The sequence below is a fragment of the Colobus angolensis genome, unplaced genomic scaffold, assembly GCF_000951035.1.
Source record: "Colobus angolensis palliatus isolate OR3802 unplaced genomic scaffold, Cang.pa_1.0 Scaffold31, whole genome shotgun sequence".
NCBI lineage: Eukaryota > Metazoa > Chordata > Mammalia > Primates > Cercopithecidae > Colobus > Colobus angolensis.
Genome location: NW_012116377.1, coordinates 5868356 through 5884832, shown reverse-complemented (window position 1 = coordinate 5884832; position 16477 = coordinate 5868356). Strand labels below are relative to the sequence as shown.

The window sequence follows — 16477 nt, the reverse complement described above, 5'->3', positions numbered from 1 at the left end:
GGAGCATGAGCTTTGGATTCAGATGCATCTGGGGTCGAGTCTTGCCTCTCCTCTAGGAGAAAATGTTTTGACCTGAGCCTTGGTTTCCTCTGTAGAATGGAGAGAAACAAGGTTATTATGAGAATTACGTGAGGTAATTCATGGAAAGCACTGTTATTCCCTGGCAGGTCTGGGATTTGATTCTGCCCCACTTTCCAGCCATTAAATTAGCCTGTTACTCTCTCCTGGAGTAACTGGGTCAGCAGTGGAAGGCACAGCAGGCAGTGTAGGCATTCGCACATTTGCGCTCCTTGCCCTCCAGTCCCATGGGGAAGTCCCCCTGGATGTAGTGGTTGCTTTACAGGAGGGGGATTGAGTTGGGCAGTCTGCCCTGCATAGCAAGCAGGAAAGCTCTTGGCCCTGGAGGGAGACATTACCTCATCCTGCAAGGTTGCTCGCTACAAAAACTACACAGGGAAATGAGCTGGGTTAAGAGGAGTCAAGGACTGGCAGTCTTGGCACATCCAGCACAAGGTGTTTTGGGGCATGAGAGATCCGTGGAGGTTTGCCCAGCATCTGCAGCACAAAGTAAGGGTTTCATAAGGGAGTCATTATATTTACTGAAGACTTAGTATCTGCTTGGCATTGTCTAGGTAATTTCTAGATAGCAGTGGTCCTATGAGATAGGTTTCATCTGTGCCCGTTTTACTGATGAATAAACTAAGGCACAAGAGGTTAGATAAGTTGGCCACAGTCACATAGCAAGTGGCAGAGTCAGCAGCCTGGCTTGAGTCCATGCTCCCAGTGACTGTATTGTGCCAACAGTTGGTGAGTTTATTTGGTTATTGTGAGTTCCATGGGCACTCTGTGGCATAAGGCCTGGCCCACATTTTAAAACACTGTATAGAAAATTTCAAACAGGTATGTGGAACGGTGTAATGAACTTTGACTATTTGTCTTAGTCCATTTTCTGCTGCTACAACAGAATACCATAGACTGGGTAATTTATAATGAACAGAAATTTATTGGCTTATGGTTCTAGAGGCTGGGAAGTCCAAAATTGAAGGCTGGCATCTGGCAAGGGCCTTCTTGCTGTGTCATCCCATGGCAAAAAGGTGAGAGTTAAAGAGACAGAGTGAGAGCCCGGAGGGGGCCAGACTCATCCTTAGGGACCTACTCCCTGGATAGCAGTGCTTTTATTTTCCATTCATAAGAACAGATCCCTCATGGCCTGTTCACCCCTTAAAGGTCCCACCTTTTAATACTGGTAAATGGGGGATTAAGATGCCAACACATGGCCGGGCGCGGTGGCTCACGCCTGTAATGCAGCACTTTGGGAGGCTGAGACGGGCGGATCACGAGGTCAGGAGATCGAGACCATCCTGACTAACATGGTGAAACCCTGTCTCTACTAAAAATACAAAAATTAGCCGGGTGCGGTGGCGGGCGCCTGTAGTCCCAGCTACACGGGAGGCTGAGGCAGGAGAATGGCATGAACCCGGGAGGCGGAGCTTGCAGTGAGTGGAGATTGCGCCACCGCACTCCAGCCTGGGCAACAGAGCGAGACTCTGTCTCAAAAAAAAAAAAAAAAGATGCCAACACATGCTTTCTGGGGGGTACATTCAAACTGTAGCACTCTACCCAGCTTCCACAGCTGTCATAGTCACAGCCAATCGTGTTTTCTTAATGCACCACCCATTCACCCTTAGTATATTTCAAGGCAAATTTCAGGCATGCTGTTTTTTTCTGTAACTACATCAGTATGTATATGAAAAAGAAAAAGCTCTTTTTGAATAAAGCTAACCACACTACCATTATCTCACTTTAAGAGATAATTAACAATTCCTTAATATCCAGTATTCTGTTGGTGTTCACATTTTCCTGATTATCTTACCCCTTCCCCTGTTTTTTGCAGCTTCTTGGAGTCATTATCCAAATAAGGTCCATAAATTGTGTTTGGTTGATGTCTCTTAAGTCTCATAATCGTTAGATCTTTTCTCCATCTCTTTTTTTCCTTGTAATTTTTTGTGAAAGAAACTGGGTCATTTGTCCTGTTGAGCCTTGCAGTGGAGATGTTACTAATTATGTCCCCATTAGACACATGCCTCTGTCACCTGTGTTTTCTGTAATTTGGCAGTCAGGCACTGAAGCCTAGTCAGATAAATGGCTGCTTATTTTCTTTGACTTACTAGTTTTAAAAATAATGAATTGGTTCCCAGGTGACCTGGGTATCATAACAGATGATAGGCCCACCGGGTGTTGAGGTTTCCACGCTGCAGGTGTCATCCCTACGATGCTCAAGAGCCCCTTTTTTGCCAGCGTGAACCTATTCATGTTGGCTCCTGAGTTCTGTTGACATGACCTTGGTTGTCTTTGAGTGCTTTTTTGCTTTCTGGTAGAAGATAATGTAGGCTTCTTTTGTACATTTCCTGCCCCAGACCTGGTATCGGACATTTCTCCAAGAAGCCCTGTGGGAAGTGTTACTTTCTTTCAGAGGGAGATAGTAGTTAGAGATACCTCTAAAGCTGCATGAATTTGGTGGTGCAGGCAGGACACAGGATGGGGGTGTCTCCCCTCCACCTTCAGGGCTGGTTTTCCTGCCTTGGTGCCCTCTCCCCAGGGGAGGGCCAGTGCTTTCTGAGCTCCTTTGTCCTGTAAAGACGGAAGAATGTGGGTGTGGCCAGTGCAGGGGGGTATGAAGGATGAAAGTCATCAAAACACGGCTGTGCTGCAGGTAGAGTTGGAAGCAGTCTCCTACAAGCAAGAAATGTCTTTGATGTCTCTGATTCTGTCTTTAAAATTCATGAAGATTTTGCTCTCTCCCTGTCTCTTTCTTTCTCTCACACACACACTGAAATAGAGAGAAATGTTCCAGTGACTCACCAGTTAGAATTACACATCTCCCAGATGTGCCACATTTAATGCATTGATGAGGCAGGCACTTGCATGAACTGTCGCATTTGTACCCACCCTTCTATGAGTTGGGTGTTGCCATCTCTCTTTCCAATATGAGGAAACTGAGGCTTGGGGTAGGCCAGTGCCATGACAGACCTGGTTCTCGTCTCATTTCTGCTCTTGGTCTGTGATCTTGGGAAAGGCCTTTCTGAAATATGTCAAGATTAGGGGTTCAGATTAAGGTTTTTCTAATCTCCAAAGTTCTGTGATTCTTGGGAAGAGCAAACTAATGAAAAGCTTTAGAGTCGGGCAGGGCCTGATGCAGTTGCAGCAGTTGTGGAAGTGGGTATCTTTGAGCTGGGGATGTCCTGGTTCCCTAATGCCAGAGCATGTGGGTGACCTACTCTGTGAGTATCTATTCCCATTCCTGTCGTTCTCCCTCCCTTTCTCAGATCTTTGCCAGCATTGCTCCTTCCATCTATGGTCATGAAGACATCAAGAGAGGCCTGGCTCTGGCCCTGTTTGGAGGGGAGCCCAAAAACCCAGGTGAGCACCCACCTTTCCTCTGCAGAGGTGTTAGCAGCTTTCTCTTTGAGGTGCCAGCATTCAAAGAATGAATGACAGTGTTTTTAAAGCCTGGGTGCTGGGGAAAAGAATGCATTAAAAGATGGTCTGGCTGGGTGTGACTTGTTCTTCAAGGGAGAGGGTAGCCCTGAGTTGCGCATTCTGGGTGTCGGGCTGTTGGTCAGGGAGCCAGTGTCTGCCTGCTTTTGTGATTTAAGCAAATGAGTCTTTGCTTCTCTTCTATTTAAAAAATACTTTGTCTTTTAAAAAGCTGTTTTAAGTACAAAGATACTGTTGATACATGGGTATGTATTTATATTACACTTTTATAGAACACTAAAAGTCACAGGTGAGGCTGATCTCCCCATTGACCTCCCCTTCTCATCCTAGTCTCTCCCTTTGTGGCCATTTACAATTACACAACAAACACAGGGTTTCGTGACTACACGCATTTATGTGTACAACCGCAGCATCCCCTGTGTGTGCCCAGTGCTGTGCCTGTGCGAAGAGCACCCCGCCAAGCTCTCCCGCTCAATGCCACACTGCGGCATCTTTTCTTGTTAGTGCATACAGAGCAAGTGCATTCTTTTAAATGACTATATCATGTCACCGGGTAATGCAGTTTATTTAGCTCTCCCTTTGGAGAACACCTAGATTGTTTCTGGTATTTCACGTTCGCCAAGGACATCTCATGCATCCCTCCTCTGCACCCATGTGTGTGTCCCTGGGAGCGCCCAGAGTAGGACTGCATGGCGTAGGGTATTGTATCCCTTTCAAGAGAGACTGTGCCTTACCATTCATAACAAGTAGGCTGAGGAATTGGTAGAGGATGCAACTGTGCCCTCCTCTCACTTCCCACTCTCCCCCTCCCCCGCTTCCACTCATTCCCTCCAGGTGGCAAACACAAGGTACGTGGCGATATCAACGTGCTCTTGTGTGGAGACCCTGGCACAGCGAAGTCGCAGTTTCTCAAGTATATTGAGAAAGTGTCCAGCCGAGCCATCTTTACCACTGGCCAGGGGGCGTCGGCTGTGGGCCTCACGGCGTATGTCCAGCGGCACCCTGTCAGCAGGGAGTGGACCTTGGAGGCTGGGGCCCTGGTTCTGGCTGACCGAGGAGTGTGTCTCATTGATGAATTTGACAAGGTGGGTCCCTGGGTTATGGAGGCTGATGGGACTCGGGGTGTGTATGTGGGCTTGGGCCTTAGCGAGGGGAATGGTGTTAATGGGATGCATTGGGACCTCGTTGGAGACTTAGTGGTAGGAGCATGAACCGTGCTAAGGGCCGGCCATTTTAATCTTGCAGATGAACGACCAGGACAGAACCAGCATCCATGAGGCCATGGAGCAACAGAGCATCTCCATCTCGAAGGCTGGCATCGTCACCTCCCTGCAGGCTCGCTGTACCGTCATTGCTGCCGCCAACCCCATAGGTGCAGCAGGCACCCTGACTGCTGTGGCTGGGGTGGGACACAGGGAGGTCCCGCCTGCTTGAATCGGGAGCCCACTGGGTCCCCAGGAGCTGATCTGAGGAAGTCATTGGGCAGCAGAGGGTTCCCCTCTTCTGCATATCCTGCCAGAGTGGGGAACAGTGAAAGCGGGACCTGGGACACCTGGGTTTCCTGTCGAGTCATGTTCCTGGATCCACCTTGGATGTTCTCAGAAGGCATAGGAGGAGAGCCCAGCGCGCTACTGGCCGGGATGGAGTTGGCTGTTGGTCTCAGCAGCGAATGCTAGAAGAACCCAGGCTCTGTCACCCACTGTGTTCTTGGCTTTTCCTTCCGGGGAAGCAGTTATGCTTTCTGTCTAAACTAGGCTATTTTGGGCATTGCTTGGGGTAAGCTCTTTGCTGTCTCAGACAGCAGGTGCTAAGTACCCACCCATGTCTTCCTCTTCCACTGCCCTTATCCCCTTCTGCCATCAAAGCGGCCTGGGGTCGCTGAGATGGGAGGATAGGGGAATCCACCCTGATAGAGATGCTCCCCTGTGTTTTAGGAGGGCGCTACGACCCCTCGCTGACCTTCTCCGAGAACGTGGACCTCACAGAGCCCATCATCTCACGCTTCGACATCCTGTGTGTGGTGAGGGACACTGTGGACCCAGTCCAGGTACAGCTCGCATGTGCCCAGTTTCCTTGCACTGTGGTTTGGGGACCTCAGGTGAGGCTTGGTGTCATACAGTGTGCCCAGCACAGGGGACGGGCGCTTCAGGGGCTGTAACCTATTTTCCAGGCCTGTTCCCTCAGTCTCTTCTCATGTCCAGAAGTCACCCTGATTTCTCTTTCCTTCACAGCACCCCCAACCCCGACCCGGAATAACTCACAATCCACCAAATCCTATTGTCCCAACTCCTGAACCTGCCCACCTCCCTCGCTTCTGCCTCTGACCTGAGGCACTACCATCATCTGAATTGGCCTCCTGGCACCCATGTAGACTGTCTTCCAGTTGAAGGCATAAATCAGATCAGCCCCATCCTTAACAACTGCTCGAGGCTTTCTGCTGTCACCAGAATAGGATCCATGGTCCTCCCCTCCAGCCCGCACCCACCATCTCTGCAGCTACCTCCTCCTCGCTCCCTTCTCTCACCTGCCCCTGCCCTTCTGTCTGTCAAAAGGGCTGAGCCTTGGGGCTCTCTTATGCTCCTTGCTCCTGGCACATGTGCTCCCACACTGTCACATGACTTGCATCTCATCATTGTCATCTCAGTTCCCTGTCCTTCAGGGATAAGCTTTGCTGGGCACCCTTAGCTAGAGGCATCTCCTTGGTCCCTTGATCCCATCACTCTATTTTTCTTCTGAGCATACTTTCCATAATAAATTTTTAAGACTATTTGTTTCCTGTCTCCTTGTGGAGGTGGGCCCTGTGGGGACTCTGTCCCATTGTCTGGTTTGCCCCCCACACCCAGAACTGCCCTGCACATGGTCAGTGTAGTCAGTCTTGTTGAAAGAGCGTCTCCCTTGTAGGGCATACACGCAGCTCTTCTCCAGCCACTGACCTCCCCAAGGTCACGCCTACCCACAGTCAGACCTACCCTCTCATGGCTTGTCTTAGGATGAGATGCTGGCCCGCTTCGTGGTGGGCAGCCACGTCAGACACCACCCCAGCAACAAGGAGGATGAGGGGCTGGCCAACGGCAGCGCCACCGAGCCCGCCATGCCCAATACATATGGTGTGGAGCCCTTGCCCCAGGAGGTCCTGAAGAAGTACATCATCTATGCCAAGGAGAGGGTCCACCCAAAGCTCAACCAGATGGACCAGGACAAGGTGGCCAAGATGTACAGTGACCTGAGGAAAGAATCTATGGTGAGAGCCCAGGCAGAGCCAGGAGGTGCGGTGCAGAGAAGAAAGTACAGTATGAGCCTTCTGACCAATGCAGCAGGGGCGGCGGCCGGTCAGGCCAAAAGGTGCCAGAGCAGGGAGGCATTAAAAAAAATGAAGGTGCCAGGCATGGTGGTTCATGCCTGTAAATCCCAGCATTTTGGGAGGCCGAGGAGGGAGGATCATGATGTCAGGAGTTGAGACCAGCCTGACCAACATGGTGAAACCCAAAACTTAGCCGGGCGTGGTGGCACACGCCTGTAATCCCAGCTACTCAGGAGGCTGAGGCAGGAGAATCACTTGAACCTGGGAGGCAGAGGTGGCAGTGAGCTGAGATCATGCCACTGCACTCCAGCCTGGGTGACAGAGTGAGACCCCATCTCAAAAACAAAAAAACGAAGGTTGGGTACAGTGATTCATGCCTCTAATCCCAGCACTTTGGGAGGCCAAGGCAGGAAGATCGCTTGAGGTGAGTTCAAGACCAGGCTTGGCAACATAGTGAGGCCCTTTCTCTACAAAAAATGTTTTAAAACTTAGCTGGGCCTGGTGGTTTGTGCCTATAGTCCCAGCTACTCAGGAGGCTAAGGAAGAAGCATCTACTTGAGCCCAGGAGTTCAAGCTACAGTGGGCTATGATGGCACCACTGCACTCTAGCCTTGGTGACAGAGTGAGACCCTGTTTCAAATAAAAATAAAAACAAAAAGTGATAGGTATTAATATATACCTTAACCATTTTGTTTTAGATGAAATTTAAATGTGCATTCATTTGTCTAGGTATAGGGCCGGGGCCTTAATTGTTGACGTGCTTATTAAGTTCCATATTGACTTTGTGTAAGTTTCACGCAAATGAACAAAAGTTCTTTGGCTCATTCATAGTGGATTGGAAAGTTAAAGGCAGCTTGCAAGCCATGGGAATGCCGAGTTCTTGTAGATTGCTGCCTCAGCCACACCCAATCAACACAGCAGCTTTTTAAATTTTGGCCTTTTAACTTTACCAAGTTTTTTCAGATCATTCAATTTAGTTTTCCTACAAACAGCTACTTTTTTTTGCACTTACATTGCACAGGATTATTCGATATTTAGTGTGTGACAATAACCAATACAGCTGGCCACAAATATAACAGCCTCTGAGATGTATAGAAGTCAGCTGGCGGGAGCAGAACTGTGCAGGTGTGATGGTGACAGGCCGTAAGCATGCAGCGTCCACTGGCATCCTCCAGTTTCGAGGAGGGATAGGAAGTGTCCATTCACCGGGCAGCGCAGTCAAGCATTCTGCATTTCTGCTGTGGTGCTGTCAGATGGGTCTTCTTGGCTCTGGGTGCTAAGAGCGCGGATGCTTTATTTTCCTTGCCTCTCTTTGCTGCCCGTAAAAGACCTGACGTGCTTCTCTCCAGGCAACAGGCAGCATCCCCATTACGGTGCGGCACATCGAGTCCATGATCCGCATGGCGGAGGCCCACGCGCGCATCCATCTCCGGGACTATGTGATCGAAGACGATGTCAACATGGCCATCCGCGTGATGCTGGAGAGCTTCATAGACACGCAGAAGTTCAGCGTCATGCGCAGCATGCGTAAGGTAGGTGTGTTCCGAGGTAGGGGCCTGACGGGCAAGCTCAGAGAAGGAGGCCACACGTGGGTATCCAAGGCTCTGGCCTGGACGTGCACCCAGCAGTGGCAGCCTGTCTGACCTGGGTGCTAGCACATCGGGTAAAGGGAATGTGGCAGGCATAGTGGGAGTGGGTGTTTGACTGAGGCTTTTTTCCTGCAGACTTTTGCCCGCTACCTTTCATTCCGGCGTGACAACAATGAGCTGTTGCTCTTCATACTGAAGCAGTTAGTGGCAGAGCAGGTGACGTATCAGCGCAACCGCTTTGGGGCCCAGCAGGACACTATTGAGGTTCCTGAGAAGGACTTGGTGGATAAGGTATGGGCCCAGAAGGGAGGTGAGGGTCGGGGTTTGCTGCCTTGGGAGCTGCCAGTCCCCTGACGGGGGCTCCATCTTACTGGGTCATGAAGTGGGTGGGCCATTTATTGAATGCTTACAGTCTGTTGAGTCCAGTTCTGTGCCTGTAGTCTGACAGCAGGGGAATGAGGTGAGTCTTGTTACTGCCTTCCTGTTGTACAGAGGTGGAGATAGATACAGGGCAGCCAAGTAACTTGTCTCAGTTTACACGCGCAGCTTGCACAGCAGAGATTTGAAGCCCCTTAATCGACCTCTCCACTCCTTGATATTTTCCTCCCATAAATGGAGGTGATGGTGTCTGAAAGTGCATTGTAACTCGGGTGCTCTGGAAACAGCCTGTTCTCACACCACTGATGGCTCACTGGACACTTCCTCCTTGCAGGCTCGTCAGATCAACATCCACAACCTCTCTGCATTTTATGACAGTGAGCTTTTCAGGATGAACAAGTTCAGCCACGACCTGAAAAGGAAAATGATCCTGCAGCAGTTCTGAGATCCTGCGCCATCCACAAAGATTCCCTGGGATTCTGGTTTGAGGCAGTCAGACTGATCAGTGCCCTCTGTGCTTTATGGGCACAAAACCAGAGCACTCGATGAACTTGGGGTGCTAGGGTCAGGGCTTATAGCAGGATGTCTGGCTGCACCTGGCATGACTGTTTCTTTCTCCAAGCCTGCTTTGCACTTCTCACCTTCTGGGTGAGATTCCTTGCCAGTGTGTCTTACTTGGTTGCTGAACATCTTGCCACCTCCGAGTGCTTTGTCTCCACTCAGTACCTTGGATCAGAGCTGTGAGTTCAGGATGCCTGCACGTGGTTTAGGTGTCAGCCTCCTTACATGGATGTCAGGAGAGCTGCTGCCCTTTTGGTGTGAGTTTCGTATTCAGGCTGCTGCTGCAACCTTTGGCCAGAGAGCTGGTTGAAGATGTTTAATCCTGCAGGTTTCTGTGTCCCTGTGGTGGAAGAGGGCACAACAGTGCCAGCGCAGCAGCCTGGGCTCCTCAGTCGCAGGGATGGGATGTGAGTCATATGGATTATCCACTCATTACCAGCTGCCATTGCTGCCTGTTTCCCCACTCGTACTCGTGCATTCAGTTTGGTTTCTGTAGTTTTAATTTTTAATAAAGTTGAATAAAATATAAACGCTGGTATCTGTTGGCTTCCATTCTGCTTTAATAAGTAACCTGGACTTCCTCTGAAGGCCCTTTCCACCTTCTCCCTTTAGAGTTCTATAGGAGATAGGTTGGGTTTAAAAAGCTGTTTTGTTTGTGGATGTAGAGAAAGCAAAAATGATACGGATGTCCCCATGGAACTTGGTTTGCTGTTACTGCCTCTGTGATATCTAAGTGGAATTCATGGAAATCTTAGTTAGACATATGTATAGAAGGACTAGAGGTGGTGTAGCCCACCTCTCAATGGGGCAGTACCATCCACCACCTCACCCAGAGATGCTGATGGGCTGCCGGAGGGATTGCGGTTCCCAGATGGGGTTCTGACATCTGTCTTGTCCAAAGTTTCCCTTCTTGAACTTTTTCTTTTTTTGAGGTAAGTTCTCAGTCGCCCAGGCTAGAGTGCAATGGTGCAGTCATAGCTTACTGCAGCATCGACCTCCCAGGCTCAAGCAATCGTCCCAAGTAGCCTGGACTACAGGCATGCACCACTACGCCTGGCTAATTTTTTTAAGTTTTTGGTAGCGATGAGGTCTCACTATGTTGCCCAGGCTGGTCTTGAACTGGGCTCAAGCGATACTCCCACCTTGGTCTACCAAAGTGCTGGGATTCCAGGCCTATGCCACCATATTGAGCCTGGAGTGACTTTTTAAAGGAAAAGGTGCCGGCCACAGGAAAACGGGCTGAAGTATAGGGCGGGGCAAGGATTGCGGCCAGAGTCTGGGTCACACAGGACTTGTGCTCTAAGGAGGTTCTAGTCCAGCACAGCAGGCAGCCAGCAAGAGGGTGTTCAGGATGGCAGCGGTCCAGCGGTCTTGGAGAGCTGGCTGGCTACCAAATCATACTGAGAGGAGAAAGGGCGAATGAGTGGAGACTTGGGTGATGGTGGAGATGGGGGAAGTGGACATAGGTGTATTGTGCAGGTAGATTAGACAAGATTTAGTGATGAGTAAGATGTAGGGGTGGAGCAAAAAGGAAAAACCCTGGATGACCAGGTGTGTGGCTGGGGAAATAGGTTGAAGTTTAGTAGGGAGAGCCGGGAGCTTCGTTTCAGACATGTTGGCTAGACAGGCCTTTTAGGTCTCCAAGTAGAAATGGGAAGTCCGCAGGCAGGTTGAGTCTGCACCACTGAGCAGAGGTGTAGGCATAAGGGGCAGTCATCATAGCTGCCACAGAGGCAGGCCACTGAGCAGAGTTGTGGGCATGAGGTGCAGTCATTGCAGCTGCCACTGTGGGGCTGAGTGCCATCACCCCCAGAGTGCATAGAGAAATGACCCGGGCAGGGTACGGTGGCTCACGCCTGTAATCCCAGCACTTTGTGTGGCTGAGGTGGGCGGAGCACAAGGTCAAGAGTTCAAGACCAGCCTGGCCAACATGGTGAAACCCTGTCTCTACTAAAAAAATACAAAAATTAGCTGGGCATGGTGGTGTGTGCCTGTAATCCCAGCTACTCGGGAGGCTGGGCAGGAGAATTGCTTGAACCCAGGAGGCGGAGGGTACAGTGAGCCGAGATCGTGCTACTGCACTCCAGTCTGGGCGACAGAGCAAGACTCCATCTCAAAAAAAAAAAAAAAAAGAATGATCTGGAAGGCTACGTGACACCCATCATTTGAAACAGCAAAGGAGACAGGAGGAAAATGTGGCAGAAAAACCAGGGGAGAAGGGTGTTTGTGGAAGCCAGAAGAAGAAGAAATTTCCAGAAGATTGAGGTCAGTTGGCCAATGTAGCTGAAAGATCAGGTGAAATGACAAACCTGCCCACTACCATGTTTCATTGAATGTAAGATGCCATTGAAGATAACAATCACCATTTTATGTGCTTCTGAAGAAAAAATGTAAACATTTATATTGATGTCATCAACCTTCAGACATCCTTATTTATTTATTTAGAGACTGAGTCTTGCTCTGTCACCCAGGCTTTCTCTGTCACCCAGGAGTGCAGTGGTACAATCTCAGCTCACTGCAACCTCCACCTCCTAGGTTCAAGCAATTCTCCTGCCTCAGCCTCCTGAGTAGCTTGGATTACAGGTGTGTGCCACCATGCCCAGCTAATTTTTTTTTTTTTTTTTTTTTGTATTTTTAGTAGAGACAGGGTTTCACCATGTTGGCCAGGCTGGTCTCAAACTCCTGACCTCAGGTGATCCACCCACCTCGGCCTCCCAGAGTGCTGGGATTACAGGTGTGAGCCACCGTTCCCAGCCAGACATCCCAGTTTAGATGTGCACCTTTGAAATACAAGCTTTGTGGTAATGTGGGAGTTGCTGTGGCCTCATCCGGCAGTTTCAATCCCTTGGTGACAGTGGAAGCCAGGTTGGAGTGCAGGTAGAATAAATGGGAGGTGAGGAGGTAGAAATTCCACATGGAGAAAACACGTGAGAAGTTTGGTTCCGAGGAGCGTGTGAAATGGGACAGCCAACAAGGTATACAGGACCACACTGAGGCTTTTCCATTGGTGTTTACTCTAGGACTGGAAAATTAGATATTTTTTTATTCTTGTGATAGAATTTATTAATGGATTAATTTGAAACATAATTATGAGTGAAAAAACAAGATGCTGAAGGATGTGATACACATATGTAAACATTTATAATATACCAATATTACATAATGTGTGTGTATATATAGGTGTGTGTGTGTTTGTATGTTAAAGACAATATATGCCAGTGAGGTGGCTTATGCCTACAATCCTAGCACTTTGGGGGGCCAATGTGGGTGGATTGCTTGAGCCCAGCCTGGGAAACATAGTGAGACCCCATCTCCACAAAAAATACAACAGTTAGCTGGGTGGGCGTGGTGGCACAAACCTGTAATCCCAGCTGCTCTGGGAGGGAGCTGAAGCAGGAGGATCACTTGAGCCTGGGAGATGGAGGCTGCAGTGAGCTATGATGGTTCCCCTGTACTCCAGCCTTGGTGACAGATCAAGATCCTCTCTCAAACAAACAAAAAAACCCAAGATAAAATGTGAGCTTGGGTATTCTTGTGTTTTTTTACAGGTTGATTGAGATATAGTTTACATACCACATAATTTAAAATGTACAACTTGGCCAGGTGTGGCAGCGCACACCTGTAATCCCAGCTACTCAGGAGGCTGAGGCAGGAGAATCGCTTGAACCCGGGAGGGAGAGGTTGTAGTGTGCCAAGGTCACGCCACTGCACTCCAGCCTGGGCAACAGAGCGAGACTCTATCTCAAAAATAAACAAATTAATTAATTAATTAATTTAAAAATGTACAACTCAATGGTTTTAGCACATTTGCAGTTGTGCAAATTATCACACTTTTACATTTTCATCACTCCCCTCTTTCCCAAAAAAACCATACCCATTAGCAGTTACTCTTCTTCCTCCCCCACCAGCCCTAGGCAACCACTAATCTGCTTTCTATTGCTAAAAATTTACCTATTCTGGACATTTCATAAAAACTGAATCAAATCTTTTGTGATGGGCTTCTTTCACTTAGAATAATGTTTTCAAGGTTCATCCATGTTGTAGCATGTGTCAGTACTTTATTTCTTTATATTGCTGACCAACATTCCATTGTATGGGTATGCTACATTTTATTTATGCATTCATCAGTTGATGAGAATTTGGGTTGTTTCCACCTCTTGATTATTATGACTAATGCTGCTATGAACATTCCCATAATGTATTTGACTAGACATATGTTTTCTATGCTCTTAGGTATGTATTAGGAGTGGAATTATGAGATCATAGAGGTAACTCTATGCTTAATCTTTTGAGAAACTGCCTATGTCCAAAGCAGCTGCACTGTTTTACATTCCCATCAGCGGTGCACGAGGAGGGTTCTTTCTCTACATCCTATATAGCAAGTGGTCTCTCTTTTTTATTCTAGCCACCCACCTTAGTGGGATGCGAAGTGGTTTCCTTTTTTTGAGACAAAGTCTTGCTTTGTCACCCAGGCTGGAGTGCAGTGGTGAGATCTCAGCTCACTGCAACCTCCGCCCCCTGGGTTCAAGCGATTCTCATGCCTCAGCCTCCTGAATAGCTGGGATTACAGGCATGAGCCACCACACCTGGCTAATTTTGTATTTTTAGTCGAGATGGGGTTTCTCCATGTTGGTCAGGCTGGTCTCGAACTCCTGACCTCAGGTGATCTGCCCCCCTTGGCCTCCCAAAGTGCTGGGATTACAGGGCATGAACCACCGTACCCAGCCTGAGAAGTGGTTTCCTATTGTGGTTTTGATTTGCATTTATCTGATAGTTAATGAGATTGAGCATGTTTCATGTGCTTATTGACATTTGGAGGAATGTATATTCAGATCTTTGCCCATTTTTAAAAATTGGGTTGTCTTTATTATTGACTTGTAAAAATTCTTTGTACATTCTAGATACATGATTTCCAAATGTTTCTTCCCATTCTGTGAATTACCTTCACTTATTTTTTTTTTCTTTTTTTGAGACAGAGTCTCACTCTGTCACCGAGGCTGAAGTGCAGTGGCACAATCATAGCTCACTGCAGCTTTGAACCCCTGTGCTCAAGCCATCCTCCCACCTCAGCCTCCTATGTAGCTAGGACTACAGGTGTGTGCCACCATGCCTGGCTAATTTTAAAATTTTTCATAGAGATGGCCTCTTGCTTTGTTGCCCAGGTTGGTCTTAAACTCTTGGGCTCAAGTGATCCTCCCACCTCAGCCTCCCAAGTAGGTAGGATTACAGACATGAACCACCCGGCTAATTTATTTATTTAGAGATGGGGGTCTCATCAAGTTGCCAAAGCTGGTCTCAAACCCCTAGCCTCAAGTGATCCATCTTCCTGCCTCAGTCTCCCTCAGGTAGCTGGGATTCCAGGCGCATGCCACCATCCCCGGCAGCTTTAGAGTTTTCTTCATTTAGATCTACATATCTGGTTTGGTTTATTCCTGGTTTTTAAAAATTGTTGCTGTGATTGCAATCTTTTCTCCTACTACATTTTCTAAGTGGTTATTGAGGATACGCAGAAAAGCTATTGATTTCTGTATGTTACCTTGTATCCAGCAATCTTGCTGAACTCATTGGTTTTCAATTATTTTGCCAACTGATGATCTTGCATTTCCTAGATAAACCTGCAAATAATGAGTTTTATCAAGTTTTCCCCCAATACTTTCATCCCATTTCTTCTATCAGGCCTTGTTGCAGTGTCCCTTATAGAATATTCAATCATTGTGGTGGTAGTGAGGATTCTTTTGTTCCATTCACTTAAAAGAGAAAGTTTCTAATGTTTCATCATTAAGTATGGTTTCACCATTAAGTACGATAATAAGGGTTTCTGGGAGATACCCTTAATGGAATTGAGGATGTTTCCTTCCATTTCTTGTTTGCTTCTAAGGTCTTTGTTTCTTTTAACAGAAAAACAAAACAAAAAACCAAAGGGATGCTCCTTTCATCCTCAGAGGAGGAAAGAAGAAGAGGGAAGCTGGATGGACACACCCTGGATTTCTCTTTTCCAAGCCCAGCCAACAGCCACTTTTCTAGTACCCCTAACACCCATCAAATAAAAGGTGCTACATTTTGCTCATGTTCTTTCTTTTGCCTGGAACCCGTTTCTTCCCTATGCTCCTCCATCTCCAACTCCTATTTCTCCTAAGTATTAATATTTAGCCTGGAAGAGTCCCGTGAGATCATCTCCAATGTCTGATGCTATACCCCTGCATAGGGGGGTGAGGATATACTTTGAAAAAGCATATTCAATATAATGATTTGTTATTTTAAAGAAGTGTTTGCCTAATATGCTATATATAAAGTAACATTCCACAAATTTATGGTTGCTTTATATTTATGCTGCAGTAATTCTAAAAGGGTAGTCAGGGCTTTTCTCTCCCTTAAAGAGGCTGGGCTGCTTTCTAACTCAGGAACTCCATCAGTGGGCTTTTCCCTCTGCCTTGTACGTTCTCTCCCAAACCCAATCACCTACCTAATACCCACTCATCCTTCCAGATGCCAGCCAGCTTACCTTAAATGCTGTTTCTTCAAGAAGGCAAGCATAAGGTTCCCCTCTGTGCTGTCTCCCAGCCCCTTATACTCCTTAACAGACTACCAATTGCAATCATAGGAGCATTTTGTTTTGTGTGTCCATTTTGTTTTTCAGTCTGTTTTCTCTACTAGCCTAAACTATGAGGATAAGGGATGTACCTGTTTTATTTACCACTACAGTGCTTGGCACATTAAGGATCTTCAGTTGCCAAAAGGGAGCGCATGTTAGAGAAGTCAGCACTGCTCTCATAATCTAAAACCCCCTAGTTAGCAAATGGGGCAAGTGGGGCCCAGAGGTGAGAAGAGATTTCCTCAAGGCCTCGAAACCAATCTGAACCTGAGCCGGACTGCCTGGCTCTAAACTCCAGTTCTTTGCTCTCAGGTTCGCCTTCAGGGCTCACCCAATCTAAGTACCCTGAGAAGTCTTTCCTTACCCCACACCTCTGTCCACCCTCAGTCATTTCCACGCGTCGTCCTCGTCCCATCAGTCCCATCTGCCGCAGTTGCCCACTCTGCTTCCCAGGTAACTGGTGACCCCGCGGGGAGACAGACGCGAGGTGCGAGGCCTGGGTCTGCGGGCGGCCGGGCCAAGCCCCCGAGCCTCCGCGGTGCTGATTGGACGGCCTGG

General features: G+C 48.1%; 1 protein-coding gene across 2 annotated transcripts in view; it reads left to right on the top strand.

Moving 5' to 3' along the window:
- Positions 1–9857, top strand: part of MCM2 (minichromosome maintenance complex component 2) — a 24254-nt gene extending 14397 nt beyond the window's left edge. For both annotated transcript variants that reach the window (XM_011950736.1, XM_011950737.1), the window contains exons 9-16: positions 3327–3420; positions 4333–4583; positions 4744–4870; positions 5433–5545; positions 6488–6739; positions 8149–8331; positions 8524–8679; positions 9101–9857. In XM_011950736.1, the coding sequence (XP_011806126.1) occupies positions 3327–3420; positions 4333–4583; positions 4744–4870; positions 5433–5545; positions 6488–6739; positions 8149–8331; positions 8524–8679; positions 9101–9211 (1287 nt within the window). In that variant the 3' untranslated portion in view covers positions 9212–9857. The remainder of the gene's footprint in view (positions 1–3326; positions 3421–4332; positions 4584–4743; positions 4871–5432; positions 5546–6487; positions 6740–8148; positions 8332–8523; positions 8680–9100) is intronic.
- Positions 9858–16477: the final 6620 nt, after the last annotated feature.